This window comes from Bufo bufo, chromosome 5 (assembly GCF_905171765.1).
Source record: "Bufo bufo chromosome 5, aBufBuf1.1, whole genome shotgun sequence".
NCBI classification, from domain to species: Eukaryota; Metazoa; Chordata; class Amphibia; order Anura; family Bufonidae; genus Bufo; species Bufo bufo.
Window position 1 is genome coordinate 376657598 of NC_053393.1, and position 16693 is coordinate 376674290.

Genomic DNA, 16693 nt, shown 5'->3' on the forward strand with positions numbered 1-16693 from the left:
GTAAATTCTGCAGGTCACTGCGATAATGGCGATATCACAGCAGCCTACATATGCAGCTCTTGGAACTGTACGTGTATGACGCGGGATTAAAGGGGTTGTCCAGAGCTGAACCTGGACATATCCCCTTCTTCACCCAAGCAGCCCCTCTGAGATGAGTATGGGAGCGTTTCATGCTCCGATACTCTCCCTTGCCCTGCGCCGCATTGCACAGGGCAAGGGCTGTTTTGTTTACATTTTTACGCTGCTAGGCTAAGGCTTCCACCTAGCAGTGTTCCCAGTGACATCACCAGCACTAATGGGCGGGCTTTAGCACTGCCCCGCCCATAATTGCAGGTGACGTCACCTCGCTTACTGATAGGCGGAAGCCTCTGCCTAGCATTCCCATGGTGAGACCCGGTACATCACTGGATCTGCTGAAAAAACCCTTGTCCTGCGCGATTCAGCTCAGGGCAAGGGGATGCTCAACTCAGAGGGGCTGCCTGAGTGATGAAGGGGTTATGTCCGGGTTCTGCTCAGAACCCGGACAACCCCGTTAAAGCTCCTTCTTCTGCAGTCTAGCAGGAGCAGATCGGACCTCCAGCTGTCAGTGACAACTGGGGAGAAGACAGAAGGGGTTTATTACCACTTCTGACTTCTCCTTTCTTCTGTACATAGTCCTCAATGAGCGCTATGCAGTGAATTGAGGAAGCCATTATTGGGATGGTGATCATGCGGTCTCCTGTTCTCATGGGCATAGCAGAGCCTGATGAGTGTGTATGTGGCAGCCTCTGTATTTCCGAGTGATACAAGGCTGCTGCACATTAGTTCCTATGGAGCCCCTGCCTGTGGCATTGCTCCATAGGAATATAGTGAAATCCCCATAGACTCCAATGCTAATGCATGTCTATGAGAATAGCAATCTGATGATTGCTTGTTATAGTTCCTTTTGTGAACTATAAAAAGTGTAAAAATAAAATAAATGTTTTTAAAGAAAATATAAGACTTCTAATCACCCCACTGTACCCAAAATAAAAATACATAAACAATTAAAAAAATAAACCTCAAGGGCTTCACTGCATGCAAAAAAGCCTGTAGTATTAAAATATAAAAATATTTATCCCATTTGGCAAACAGTGAAACGGAAAAAAAGTCAAAAAGGCCGATTTGCTGTTTATTGGTTGCTTCACCTCACCCAAAAAGTTTAATAAAAAGTGATCAAAAAGTCACACACACCCCCCAAAATGATATAAATGAAAAGTACAGATTACCCCACCATACAAACAAACCCCATAAAACCTGCGGAATTGCTTTTTTCCAAATTCACCACATTTGGAATTTGTTTCAACCTCCCCACTACATCATATGCAATATTAAATGTTGGCATTAGAAAGTGCAATTTGTCCCACACAAAAAAGGCCTTCATACAGCCAAGTGAACAGTAAAATAAAAAAGTTATGGGGCTGAAACGGTTAAAGGAGTTAGGCAAGAATGGGGGTCGTACACCCCCTCCCCCCAGTTGGCCGGACCTGTAAGGGTCAATAGCGATGATAACTCCATGATAACTTCGGCTCTATAAGGGTACATGAACACAGCAATGTAATTTTTGCTAATTCTCGTCTAGATTTCACTGTTTCAGTACGAAAATTCACATGTTGCTTGAGGATTCTGTCTCAGATTGTGATGCGGATTTGTACCAGATCTCACCCTTTGCATTGCACCACTGTAAAAAAATGTGGTGCATGTCAAGATGGTGTTCTGTAAGATTATTAAATGTTTGCCAGTGAATTTTCTGAACAGGTGAATTCTGCACATTTAACAACTTGACCTGGTGGAATTCTCTAATTTACTTTAAGTAGTGACACAGACATGTCTCAATATTATGAGGTTCGACAGAAGAACTTGATGGAGACCAAAGGTGCCTAGTAAGTACTGTAGTTTCGCTTTATAAGATGCACCTAAACATAAGACACACCTAGGTTTTAGAGGAGGAAAATAAGAAAAAAATATTTTTCATCAGGTCTCACATCATCAGACCCCCAAATCTCATCAGAACTCAGATCAGACCCCCCCCAATCTTCATCGCACTACTTCCTGATGCCGTACGCTGTCAGGACACAGTGCTGTGCTGGCAGACCAGGGGGCGGTGAGTAGCAGAGCAGATAGCAGAGCTACACTCACCGCTCCCCGCACCCAATGTGTACTAATGAGCATTTCCATAATAGAATCACTTTGTAAGAAGCGCTGCCATTTCCCCCCACTTTTGGGGTAAAAAGTGTGTCTTAGGGTACTTTCACACACTAGCGTTTAAGTTTTCCGGTATTGAGTTCCGTCATAGGGGCTCAATACCGGAAAACAACGCTTCAGTTCTGTCCCCATTCATTGTCAATGGGGACAAAACTGAACGGAATGCCCAAAAATGCATTCCGTTCCGTTTAGTTGCATTCCCGGGCCGGAGAACAAACCGCTACATTTATTTTACTTTCCGTCCTGGGATGCGGAGCAAGACGGATTCGGCATGACCCCCAATGCAAGTCAATGGGGACAGATCAGTTTTATCTGCCACAATCTGCCACAATAGAAAACGGATCCGTCCCCCATTGACTTTCAATGGAGTTAATGACGGATCCATCTTGGCTATGTTAAAGATATGGTAAAGATAATACAACCGGATCCGTTCATAACGGATGCAGACGGTTGTATTATCAGTAACTGAAGCGTTTTTGCTGGACCCTGCCAGATCCAGCAAAAACGCTAGTGTGAAAGTAGCCTTATAGAGCGAAAAAATATGGTAATCATCTATTCTTTATTACTGGTCCTTCCCGAGATATAGATATATGAAATCCACATACGTACATACATACATATTAGGGAATAAAACAGCCAACTGTATTATTAAATGGATTTTTGGATGTTTGCCAACAATAAACAGCAAATTAAGGTATAAAGAGCTATTACGACAATGCACAGTGTTTAAGTGCTATATAGAGACAATCATGTTTGTTCATTTTATATCCAGTGAAAGTAAATTGCCGCTGTTAGAGAATTACAATTTAATGTCATTATAATGAGGCACATCATGATTAATAAAATCGAAGATTGGTGCACTGTTAGTCTTTTTTTCAAAATGGAAGTTACACCAGTGATATTGTATATTTTTTGGAGGGGGTTTCTGTAGTCTGCCTTGCATTAAACTTCCCATGTCATAGATGCTTCAACAATCAGGGCTCTGTACAATGAAGAGTTTACTAATCTTGTTTTTAATTCCTTTTTTTTCCCACTTATGTTTGACTTTATCTAGACCTACTTTTGTACATGTACGGCGTGGCCGACAAGGAGTTCTAGACCGGCATACATGGAAGTCATGCTGATGGAGTTCCCACCTGAGGGATACAGGATTAAGATACGACTGGACAGGTTGTGTCCAAGTGTGAAGGGTGTTTTAGCAATGTCCCTCTCACTGCAGTAAAGTCTATGAGCCTTAAACAGCAAATACCTTACAGACTGACTCCAATGCTCAGCCATGAAGATTCTGGACCTTCTCAGTTCTTTCCTTTCTGAAGTACTTTTGGATAGCAGTGACTTTCTTGTTCAGAGATGATTCTCTGGAAACCAGGCCTAGTTTTCTGGGGAGTGAGCACATGTAGCCTCCCTCACTTCTTCTACTAACTGTAGACTCTGAGCTAGGGGTGGACCTAAGTTTCACACCCAACTTCCTGCAGGGGCTGAGTCAGGATCCTTAAACCCATAAAGATATTCTGAGTATAATATAATGCATTAAGATACTAAATAACATTACATAACGAGAAACATTTGCAAGTACCTTGTTCTGGGCTACTGCACATTGTAAAAGGGATCAGACCCTCAAAAGTTGAAGTCCCCTAGTGGGACAAAAATAAAATGTAATAAAACATGTTTAAAAATGTAAAAGTTTCAAGTAAAAAAAGGTGTCCCTTTCTACTCATCAAGCCATTTACTTTTGAAAAAAAATTATTATTTAAAAACTATTAGGTATTGTCGCATCCATTATCGGCTCTATAAAATTATCACATGATCTACCGCGTCAGAGGAATGCCATAGAAAAAAATGATAAAAACGGTGCCAGAACAGACATTTTTCGTCAGTCACCTATCCTCCCAAAAATAGTAATAATATCAAGCGATCTAAGTCAATTCTAGCCCCAAATAGTACCATTGAAAACACTTCATCCCAGAAAAGAGCCCTCACACCAGAAAAATAAAAAAAATATGGCTGTTAGAAAAATGGTAATACAAAAACATATATTTTTAAAGTGCTTTGTATAAAAGTAGCAATACTTAAAAAACCGAAGTACAAATTAGAATATCTGTAATAGTACTGACCAGCAGAATAAAGTGCAATAGCAAAACCCAAAAAGCAATGGCAGAATTGCTGCCTTTTCTTTGTCCTGATTCCCTAAAAGCAAAATAAAAAGTGATCAAAAAGTTGTATGTACCCCACAATTCACAGGAAATCTAAATTAGAGAACAACATATAATTTCCTAAATGTTAAGATCACTGTGTAGTCCTATTTAAAATTTTCCAAACAGGAGTAGAATTTTAATCACTTCCCGACTGTCCATAGGCTATAAATGTCCTGGGTGGTCAGGTTTATATCTGAATGGACGTTCTGTAACGTCTTTTCAGAGATCGCAGCTGCACGCTAATTGTGCAGCTGCTGTGCTGGGGGCCTGCTGTAATTGACAGCAGAGCACCACATAGTGAAGGCAGAGACTATTCCTAGGTCCCTGCCTTCTAGATCGCTATATAAACAGCTTTTTTTGTGACCTCATCTCCCAAAAAATGAGATAAAAAGCGATCAGAAAGCCAAATGTACCCCAAAATGGCTTGTCCCACAAAAAATAAGCACTTACGCAGCTCAGTCAACAACAAAAATAAAAGAGCCCTGGCGTATCCCTAAACAGCAGTGTATGACCACAATTAGGGTGTTACTGTATTCAGTAGAAAATGGGTGGAGTGATATTCTCCTGTTATCCTTTGTGAAAAAGCATGCACCATTTTCTTGTAAAAAAAAATGTTTTCATTATAACACTTCACAGCCAAGTGTTATAAATTCTATGAAACACCTGTTGGGTCAAAGTGCTCACCCCATCCCTAAAATTCCTTGGGTGGTGTAGTTTCCAAAATGTGGTCACTTTTTGAAGGTTTTCACTTTGGGGTACCTCAGGGTCTCTTCAAATGCATCATGGTGCCTAAAGACCATTCCAGCAAAATCTGCCCTCCAAAAACTATATGGCACTCCTTGCCTTATGAGCCCTGCCATGTACCTTTACAGCAGTTTACAACCACATATGGGTTGTTTCTGCAACCTGCAGAATCAGCTTAATACATATTGATATTTGTTTTGTTGTTAACCCTTGATGTGTTACAGAAAAAAATTGATGAAAATGGAAAAAAGTAGCATTTTGAAATTTCACCTCCATTTTACTTTAATTCCTATGGAATAATTAAAAGGTTAACAACATTTCTAAAACCAGTTTTATAGTTTGAAGGGTGTTGTTTATAAAATAGGGTAATTTATAGGCAGTTTCTATTATGTGAGCTCCTCAAAGTGACTTCAGAGCTGAATTGGTCCTTTAAAAAGTTGATTTGGAAATTTTATTGAAACGTCCTAAAATAATGATGCGAGCATAAAGTAGACATATGGGGAATGTTAGTTAATAAGTATTCTATGAGGTATCACTATCTGTCTTAAAAGCAGAGAAATTCAAATTTAGAAAATAGTGAATTTTTCCAAATTTTCTGTAACTTTTGGATTTTTTTTAAAAAAAAGGTAAAACATATTGACTCAAACTTACCATTAACATGAAGTAAAATGTGTCACGAGAAAACACTCTGAATGGCTTGGATAAGTAAAAGAATTCCAAAGTTAGTACCACATAAAGTAACACACCTCAGATTAGCAAAATTAGGCTTGGTCATGAAGGGGTCAAATGGCCCGGAGTGGAAGTGGTTAAGCATATTTCATGAGTTACATATATTCTGAAGCACAGTATAAAAAAATTTCAATACGATATTTGTAAAAGAACACTAATCAAAATTAAAGAACACTTTCAGATATCTCCCAGTTATTGATGTTAATCTGGTACCTGGTGCTAATTTCCTTAATTATCTGACAAACCCTATTTAACTGTCAGCCTTTCTAGTTTTCATTGACTTTGCAAGATGGCGAGCTGTTCTAAAATGACTGAAATGAAAGACTAAATCCTAAGTGTGTAAAGAAATCAATAAAAGGTGAAGGAGGAAGTGTCATGATTTGGATAATGTTTTTGTCAGCAAGAGTTGGGCCTCTTATACAGCTACATGGCAGAGTGAATGCAAATGTTTATCAGAACCTTCTTTGACAACATATGGTTACTTCCCTACGTTCATCAGTCAAACAGCTAAAGGGGTAAAGCAGTACCTTGAAACTGTAAGCATTGAAAATAATGGAATGGCCAGCCCAGAGTTCTGATCTAAACCCAGTAGAAAACATCTGGAAAATCCTTGTTGACAGAGTTATGGCCAAAAATCCCACTACAGTCACCAAACTGTGAGAAGGACTAGAAGAAAAGTGGACCAAAATCACACAAGAGCAGTGTGAGAGACTAGTGATGTCCTGTGGCCAAAAATGTGTTGAAGTCATTCAAAACAAAGGCCTGTACACTTCCTACTTGTTGACTGTTCTAACCTTAGAAAAATTTAGTTGTAATCTTTCTCTGTGCTACAGTCATTGGTGTTCTCAAATTTCGATCATTGTGTTTTCTGCAAAATAAAGTTTTTTTGTTAAAGTGCCTTGGCTACTTTGTAAAACACTGTTCTATTAGCATTGTATAGGCACAACAAACGTTTCCTTCAACTGTTGAGCAATGAATATTACATTATTTCTGAAAAAAATCAAGTGTTCATAAGTTGTTCTCTGATTTTGATCTCTAGTGTAGAACCATTTATGATGGTAACTCATCCTGCAAAAAACAAGCCCTAACACAGCTCAGTCCAAGAAAAAAGTATGGCTGGCACTGAAATGTCATATCTGTGCATTCATTTTTGGAAAACATCTGTGGGGTCAAAATGCTCATTACACCCCTTAATAATTGCCTTGAGGGGTGTAGTTTCAACCCAGAGCATCTACAATTATCAACACAAGATGTGTAAATCACCAGGTTGGGCGTCAAAATGCGCATGGTGATTATTTACGTCTGAGCCCTCTCATAGATTCAGGCAAAAGAATAGGGTCACATGTAGGGTGTTTCTTAAACCAGGAAGCATAGCATAATAATAGGGCTACATTCACATGACAGTGAAAAAAAATGCCAAAATGGTCCATTCATGGCTGAATTTTTTCACTGATGCCTTTCTGAGAAATATACTTTTAAAACAGTCCTCTTCAATTGTATGGGGGCTGTCGGTTCATGAAAATGAATAAGATAGAACATGTTGATCACATATTGGAAGTTGCCTTATTCAGGAGAAAATGGGTAACAATTAGGTAACAAATTGCTTTTTCTCCTGTTACCCTTGGGAAAATGAAAAGTTTGGGGCTAAGCCAACATTTTATTGGAAGAAAAGTAATTTCTCATTTTCACAGCCAAGTGTTTCTAAATTCTATGAAAAGCCTATGGATCAAAGTACTCACTACAGTGCTCGATAAATTTCTCGAGGAGTGTAGTTTTCAAACCGGGGTCACTTTTTGGGGGTTTCCAATGTAGGGGTACCTTAGTGTCTCTTCAAATGCAACATGGTACCTAAAAATCTTTCCAGCAACACCTGCTCTCCAAAAACCATTTGGTGCTCCTTTCCTTCTGAGCCCTGCGGTGTTCACATACAGCAGTTTAGGACCACTTATGGGAATCAGGGTAATAAATATTGAGGATTTTTTGCTGTTAACTCTTGCTATGTTAGAAAAAGTGGATTAAAATGGAAAGTCTAAAAATTATAAAAATTTAAAATGTAAATTTTTTATAAAATAAATATCGAAGATGCCGCACACAATCCGTGCCCGCTAACTCTCTGGTTCCTCTGCTAAAGATCACCGCAGATATAAAACCACTTAAAGGGAACCTGTCACCTCCAAAAAACATCTGAAGCCGCCAGCAGTACCTGACAGTAGCCCGCGGCTTGTTTCTGACGATTGTTTTGTTCCTGAAGGCAGATGCGGCAAAAGCTCTGAAAACGTTCCTTTATCCCCTGCCGGCGTGCTTCTCTAGACATCCTTGAAGTCAAGGGGGCAGCGGCCTCCTTGCTTCAAGCGAAGGTAACCATGCCCCCTTCCTTCCCCTTCGCTGTGACTGACAACGATTATGCAGAGAGTTCGGAAAAGCCAGCCAAACTGCCGGCTGTCATTCACAGCGAAGGGGCAGGGAAGGGGGCATGGTTACCTTCGCTTGAAGCAAGGAGGCCGATGCCCCCTTGACTTCAAGCATGCCTAGAGAAGCGTGTCAGCAGGGGATAAAGGAACGCTTTCAGAGCTTTTGCTGTATCTGCCCTCAGGAACAAAACAATCGTCAGAAACACGCTGCTGGCTACTGTCAGGTACTGCTGGCGGCTTCAGATGGTTTTTGGAGGTGACAGGTTCTCTTTAAATTCAAGATTAACTTGCTACAGGTTCTGTCTCTACGAAGTACACTCTTTTTCTTTTATGCAGTGTTGAATCCAGAGTGTATCGGGTCGGTATCTATACTAAGGAGTGTGCCCCGGCCGGTGGCACAGGTCCGTTCCTGTATATCAAAAGCTTGTGCTCCCGTGGAGCAATTTGAGCTACGGGTGGCTGTATGTGCCAAACTTCCAACCCTGTATATTAATTACAGTAGTAACAATAAATGTCTAGTAATAGAAGCAAATAAGATAATCCCTGCATATAAGGCCTAAACCCGGTAGACATTCAGTGATTTAGCTCTTATAATCTGTATCACAGTTATCTGAACTGAGGCCAAACTTCAGACTCGCTCGCCACAGGTCCTTTGGCAGGTTTTCTTCAGTCAAGACGGGAGCGGGCGGCCTCTCTGCGAGAAGATCAGGTGAGTAGAATTATTTTTAACCTCTTATTAACCCCATAGCAGCTGAATGTGAGTCACAGATGCTGCGATCAGAGTTGAATGCAGCATCTGAGGGGTTAAATGACAGGGGAGGTGGCACGATCACCATTCCCCATCATTGTGTCCACTCCATACAATGGAAAGTGATTTGTGACAAAGTGACTTGAATCAAATTTCTTTTAGAATTTTTCAAAACTTCGCTTATCTCTAATGATTTGTTTTAAAAAATAAAGGTAACACAACTTTCTCCATTTTCCCCATCTTGTAAATTGTTCTATGCTATAACATTAATGATCAGGCTGTAGCTACAGATCGGAGACTGTCTTGACACACAGTGTAAGGCCAAATATCACAGCATTGCGATGCTACGATATTCCCCTGAAGTAACATAAGTAAAATAAATAAAAAATTATACATGGAAGTAAGTTTGCATATAGGACGTATTAAGCCTTTAATTTAAAGTGGTATCAGCAATGGATATTTATTGTATAAAGAAAATATTTATAATTTTCTGATGTACTTTATTCACAACTTTCAAGACCTCAATGTTCATTCAATGAATTGGAACCTTTAGGGTATGACTACACGGTGCAGTCATGATCTGTTCGGGTCGGAGCCAGCTATGGTCAAAAACTGCGCAGCCAATTAGGCCACAGCTGCCTGATATTTAATTAACGTAGACCTAGGGCCGGTGCAAGGATTTTTGCCGCCCTAGGCAAAGATCCATGTTGCCGCCCCCTCATGTCACTCACTCACTGACAGACACACACACACACTGACAGACAGACACGCACTCAGACACTCATTGAAGGACGTACACAGAAACTCACTGACAGACACACATACACTCACTGACAGACAGACACATGCTCACTGACAGACAGACATACAGCTACCCACTGAAACACACACACAGAAACTCACTGACAGACACTCACTGGCAGACAAACACACACATATACTCACTGACAAACACACAGACACTTACTGACCGACAGACATCCACACTCACTGACATACACTCACTCACTGACACACACACAGACATTCAATGACAGACACACATTTACTGACAGAAAGACAGACATACACTCACTCACTGACATAAATACACAGGCAGACACTCACTCAGTCAAACACTTAAACACTCACCTCCCTGAGGTCCAGTGTGGTGCAGCTCCTCAGTCCTCCAGCGCGCCGTTTAGTATGCCGGGGCCGGAATGACGTCATATTCCGGCATCACAGAGGGAGGGCGAGGGAGGAGTGGGGAGCTGCTAGAACAGCCTCCCTTGCTGCCCGCCTCCTCTCCTCCGGTACTTTACTGGCAGAGCAGGCACCTGCCATCAGGGTAAGCAGATGCCTGCTCTGCCATATTTAAGAAGGACCTCCACCTCCTGGCCCCCCTGTAACGGCGCTGGGGGCGGCTCAAGGGCCGCTCGCCCAGGACTGCAGCCCCAGTCAGGGGGAGCCCACCAGGGCGCCCCCAGCAGGCCGGCGCCCTAGGCGAACGCCTCGTTCGCCTATATGGTTGCACCGGCCCTGTGTAGACCACATTGTATAGGTGGTCTGAATTCTTAATGGTCACGTGGTATTGAATGTGTCATGGCCATTAAGAATTCAGACAGTGAATATCAGGAAGCTGCGTCCTAATTGGCCACACAGTTGTTGACTGCAGCTGGTTGTGACTCGAGTTGATCATGGCCGCGCCGTAACTGATAGTTTATAGAGATTTTCTGCGTATAGAATGTGGACTTATTCATTTCAATGGGTCCGCAAAAAATGTGGACAGCCACCATGTGCTATCTGCATCCGTATGTGCGTTCCATAGCAATACAAAAAAGAAAGGACATGTCCTATTCTTATCCGTTTTGCAGACAAGGATAGGCATTGTTACAATGGATCCGCAAAAAAAAAACCGGATGCAATACAGACGTCATCCGGATTTTTTGCGGATCCGTGTTTTGTGGACCACAGAATACATACGGTTGTGTGCATAAGCCCTGACGGTGAGCAGTTCACTGAACGTAATGTTCACTTAATTGAATATGTAGCTTTTGCGGAATGCAGCCGCTTCGGTATGTAAAATACATGCATATAAAATGTATCATAAACTGAAAAGAGACATGTTATTGATGCTTTTCATATTGCTCCATGTGCAAAGTGTGCATGCAATGGAGTATTTTAAGATTTCCTGTGTTCTAAAGTCAAACGTTTTGTGTTAATGTCATATAGCATTTAGTACCTTTCATTATGGCCGTTGTGCGGTTGGTTGTGCAGGCTACTTGAAGATGGATGTGCTTTGTTTTCAGTAACCATACCCTATTACCAAGAAGACAAAAACTAAAACTGAGCTGCTGTAGCTGATACGCTCACTTCCTCGTTCTCTGATCTTGTTCTACTTGTTGGACGCTACGAGTTAACTAGGACGTGTTTATCAGCTATTTGACACCATCCACATCCTGCATACAGGTGGAAGAATAACCAAGGATCCTGCAGGTTAAGAATGAGAATGACAGGGCTACATTACTAGACTCCAACTTTATAAGCAACAACAACAAATGTAGTAACAAAATAAATTCTGTGAAAATACATTTGTTTTTAAAAGTGTCTAGGTCTTTTATGTATGTGAATATACTATGTGTCAGGGGTTGGCAACCTTTTTTGTATGATCTTCCAATGAAAAAAAAATCAAAGCTGAAGTTTTCAGTCGTAGGAAAGTTGTATAAGGCTTCTGGCTTCTTCGGCAGGGGAACAGCCTGCCAGATCCGTACTAACGCTTGCACACTTGTGCTACCGGAAGTGCTGCCTGCTGGCCCCATTCACTATAATGAGGACGGGCGGAAGATGCGGTCACAGCACGCAGATCCCTCCGCCTCTTGGCATGTTTGCCATGCTGCGGCCGCATCTCCTGCCTGTCCCCATTATAGTTAATGGGGCCAGGCTGGACTTCTGGCGGCACACCAGTGCAAGAGTAAGTATGGATCCGGAACAACCTGCCGGTCAAGCCTAACGCTAATGTGAAAGAAGCCTAACACAAATTGTATGTGACATAAACCAAACAATCAGTTAGGCCAAGTTCACACTTCAGTTATTTGAAGCTATTGTGAAGCTACTCGGAGATCAGGTGTAATGTAAAGAATTGCACCTATTCTGTGTTTTTTATCCGCACCTGGTTTTGGCTCACAATAACTGATGGAAATAACTGACCAAATAACTGAAGTGTGAACTCAGCCTTAGAGCTCATGCACACAAACTTATTTTCTTTCTGTGTCCATTTTTTTTTTTTTTTGCAGACCGTATGTGGAACCATTCATTTAGTTTCTGTATGTCTGTTCCACAAAAGAATAGAACATATCCTATTATAGTCTGCATTAGGGACCAGCTGTTCCATTGACAAGTGGAAAGTTCTCTCAAGTGTCTGAGATAGCAAAATGCAGCCTTTTCTGTATCCTCCACATAATCTTAAGGCTGGAGCATCACCTAATTTAGGAGGAGGCCTGCACCTCTTTTTAAACTAGGCACATCCTCCTGTAGTTAGTACGCTTGGTTTTAAACGTATTTCAGATTTCAGACGTCATTTACACCTGGAAACAGGTGTAAAGGTTAGCGAATTTGCCAAGGCCCATAGCCGGCACCCACCACTCTCCAGTGGTGAAGATGGCATAAAAACATTGCACAGGTTTTTAAAAAGTCGCAAAATAGGGTAGTGCAATCTTAACTGACTGAGGACTTCCGTCCCCCACCACAGTCAGTAAGTGTATGATGGGGGGGGATCCCTATATACTGGTGCTCCATACACTGGTCCGCCCCCATAGTAATAACAATAAGAGCTCACCCTCCATGCACCAATCACATCCAGATCCCAACCCCCACACACAGAGTAATCACTGACCATCCCTGCCACCAAATTAGTCAGAAGGTTTGTTCTTCATTTTAAAATAATATATATTAAGAAAAGCTCTACCAGCAAACTACTGGAGCCCAGCCTGTCAGTAACCAACTGTTTGTTCTTCATTTTAACCTGCAGGCTCACAATCCTCACTACACCCCCAAACAAGTATTGGTGCTCGTTTAGCCTATCCCCCTAAGCTCACCATCCTCTTGTAAACTCCCTCCCCCAACCCCAGTGGTGTAGTAGGGTCCCACTCTCCACTACATCTCCTCTTTGGCAATTGGCACTGAACCAGGAAGAATAAGGGGTGGGCCTAGCAAACATGCCTTTCATTTGGCACATTTGTCGAAAGATTTTTTACTTAAAACTGCAGTGTCGGTGTGCTAGTAACAAATACTGACTGAAAAGACTTGCCGCAATTTGGTGGCAGCTGGCATGCCAGTAGAATACTGCCATTTCTTGAACATGTGCTGCAGGTCAACAGTATCTGATTAATGGGGTTCCAACACCCAGGACCCCCGCCAATCAGCTGTTTGAGAAGGCATCGGCACTGCTGTGAGTGCCGTGGCCTTCTCTCAGCTCCCCAAGCACAGCGCTTTCCATTTGATAGCGGCTGTGCTTAATATCGCATCTTATCCCTATTTACTTCAATAGGGAAGAGCTGCACCTAGGCCATGTTAACGATGAATGTGACGTCACATGGCCTAAGCAAAACTGCGAGAAGGCCATGGCGCTACTGCGAGTCCCGATGCCTTCTCAAACAGCCTATTGGTGAGGAGTTCCGGATGTCAGACCCCCACCAATCAGATACTGATGACCTAACTAGAGGATTGTCTGTGACGGTTCTCATTTATCCAGGTCATGGTATACCTGTAAAGAATAAATCAAGGACACTGGACGTACTGTAGTTTTCAAGAAATCTACAGTACGTCCAGTTGCCTTGACTTATTCTTTACAGATATAACTAGAGGATTGGTCATCGGTAGAAAAGTCTCGGAGCAACCCTTTAAGGAAGGACACTTCTGTAGTATTGATGGGTAGGGTTAAAAGCGGAGGGGTTTGTGGTATAATCATGGTATTTTATCTCTTGGTTTACAGCATTATTGAATCAACTGGCTCTATATCAGTAACAATACTTACCTTTTTGCCTTATACTGTGCATTGAAGTCATAGAAGAAACCTTGGGTAAGTAGTTTATTCATCTTCTACACTAGCTTTCAGTTCATCATTATCCATTAATACACAATGCCAGTTCATCACATTATTTCCCTGCTGCTTCTTGATAATATAAAAAGATTCTGAATGGACAGCTCAATCCCTCTTCCATTTTATATTTGATTGTAATGCTATTGTCTCATGCCCTGGAGAGGCCTCGTGGAGATTTTCTTGCACTTTATGACCGTTAAAGTCCAAACTACACTTTCCCGGTCTTTTTAAGCAACCCCACTGCTGCACACGGATAGATTTATTTACTTCAGACCAATATAAAATATGTTTCATTATTTTTAGCAGGTTCATTTTGAATGAACAGTCAATCCACTAAATATATTTTTGTTGCCCACTGTTAATGATATTTTTTGTCAGATAGTCTGCATTTAGTGACCAACCTAAACAAGGCTTTTTATTCCATTTATCAACCCTTCGGTACATGTATAATTTACTTTCCTTTAAACTGTGAAGAACAGTTGGGTGATTTATTGATTTCATCTAATGCCTTAGTATGGTAAGTCAGTGAGTATACAGTACTATCAAGTGTATGTTTCTTTAAGCATCCTAGCATATATGTGTAGATGACAAAAAAGAAAAATGCTGAGGAATGAGATGACTTACCTTGAGTAGTTCTACTGAAGTAGACAACCATAATTTTGTAGGAGCATATGTGAGCCAGCCACTGCCTCTTCCTGTGGTATACTGAGGATGGATCTAAAATAAAAATGTAGACATTGGAAGAGCAGAGTAAATACTGATGAGCGAATTTCAGGATAGATTTGATTCGCCGCAAAGCCAAATTTCCATGTGCTTTGCGGTAGTGAATCAATTTAACCTGAAAAAGTGTGAAAAAACAAAAAAATAATACTTACCTGATCACTTTTGTTCGTGACGGGCCATCTTGCTTGAAGATCTCATCCGAAATCTGTGTGCGGTGACGAGATGAAGTCATCTTGGGCCTCGCGAGATTTTGCGCCAGACCTTCAAGCACGATGGCGGTGGCCGCCCGTCGCAAGCAAATGGATCAGGTGAGTTCATGTACATGCATCTGAGGGGTACAATGACGGGGAGCAGCGCAATCGCCGCTCCCTGTTACTGCACCCACTACTTACAAAGAAATGAGCTCAGTGAGGAAGTAATTCGCCACAAAGTGGATTTTTTCGTAAAATTCGGCAAAGCAGCGGAATCGAGTTTTTAAATACTTCGTTCATCTCTAATAGTAATAACAATGTATAAACAATGTATAAACAAATGTAAGCAAGATGAGTGAGCTCCCTGCTCACAAGAATCTAGTAGGAATCCTTTAGGAAATAGGAGCGATACAATAGGTAAAAGTGCATGTTTTGTACAGTGGTCCAGCCATTTGTTATAGAAAACCAGGTAGTACACATAGAGATGCATGAGTCACCAGCCATTGTCTGTGTATGCACAGATAGAAAGTGCATTCTAGTGCACAGAATGTGGGGTTTTCTGGGAAATGAAGGGATCAGGTTCTGAACCAGCACAATAAGGCCTCTTGCACACGGCCGTTATGCGGCCGTTCTGTGCATTGGATACCACAATTTATGGTCCCCAATGCACGGACCCCATCTGTGCGGCAGCCGCAACGGATCCAGACCCATTCAACTTGAGTCTGTGACCTGTTTACACCGTAAAAAAAAAAAAAAGTAAAATTTTTTTGCGGTGCGGAGGTACAGACAGAAACACCACGGATTGCACGGAAGCATGCCGTAGTGCTTCCGTGGGGTTCCGTGTCTCCGTTCTGCACCGCAGCTCCGGATTACGGACCCATTCAAGTGAATGGGTCCGCAACCGTGATGCGGGGAGCACACGGCCGGTGCCTGCATATTGCGCCGTGTGCATGAGCCCTAAAAGTCTTGGAGACCGGAATGGGAGATTCAAATTCTGAGGAAGTTAGTTATACAACATTATCAGAACATAAAGCATGGGTAAGATGGCAGACAGAGGTGATGGAGAAGATGTAGGGAGGTGCAAGTGTAGGGAGGTCTTTGTCTGTCTGTATCTTTTGAATAATCTTAGAAATAAAGAACAGCTATAAAGAATAAAAATGTTATAGCATTATACACCTTATCCAAATTCAGACATATTTTTATTTCTCCCTTATGTCCCACGTACACTGTCGAACAAATTTTAATGACTATAGATACCTATGTTGATAAAAAGTTTGGTTCAGTAGAACTGCAGGGATGTGAATATTGTTGTTATATTACAGTATAACAAAGTCCTCACACTTAGGCCTCATGCACACGACCGTCTTTCGGGTCCGCATCCGAGCCGCAGTTTTTGCGGCTCGGGTGCGGACCCATTCACTTTAATGGGGCCGCAAAAGATGCGGACAGCACTCCGTGTGCTGTCCACATCCGTTGCTCCGTTCCGAGGCCCTGCAAAAAAAATATAGCATGTCCTATTCTTGTCCGTTTTGTGGACAAGAATAGGCATGTCTACAATGGGCCGCCCGTTCAGTTCCGCAAATTACGGAAGGCACACGGGCGGCTTCCCTTTTTTGCGGATCTGCGGTTTGCGGACCGCAAAAAAGGCACGG

At 41.9% G+C, this 16693-nt stretch overlaps 1 protein-coding gene across 1 annotated transcript in view; it reads right to left on the reverse strand.

Annotated features, from left to right (window-relative positions):
* Nucleotides 1-11388, reverse strand: part of SLC35B3 (solute carrier family 35 member B3) — a 48650-nt gene extending 37262 nt beyond the window's left edge. Inside the window, exon 1 of the mRNA XM_040432911.1 lies at nt 11272-11388. Coding sequence (XP_040288845.1) covers nt 11272-11278 — 7 coding nt within the window. The 5' untranslated portion in view covers nt 11279-11388. The remainder of the gene's footprint in view (nt 1-11271) is intronic.
* Between the last annotated feature and the right edge of the window lie 5305 nt (nt 11389-16693).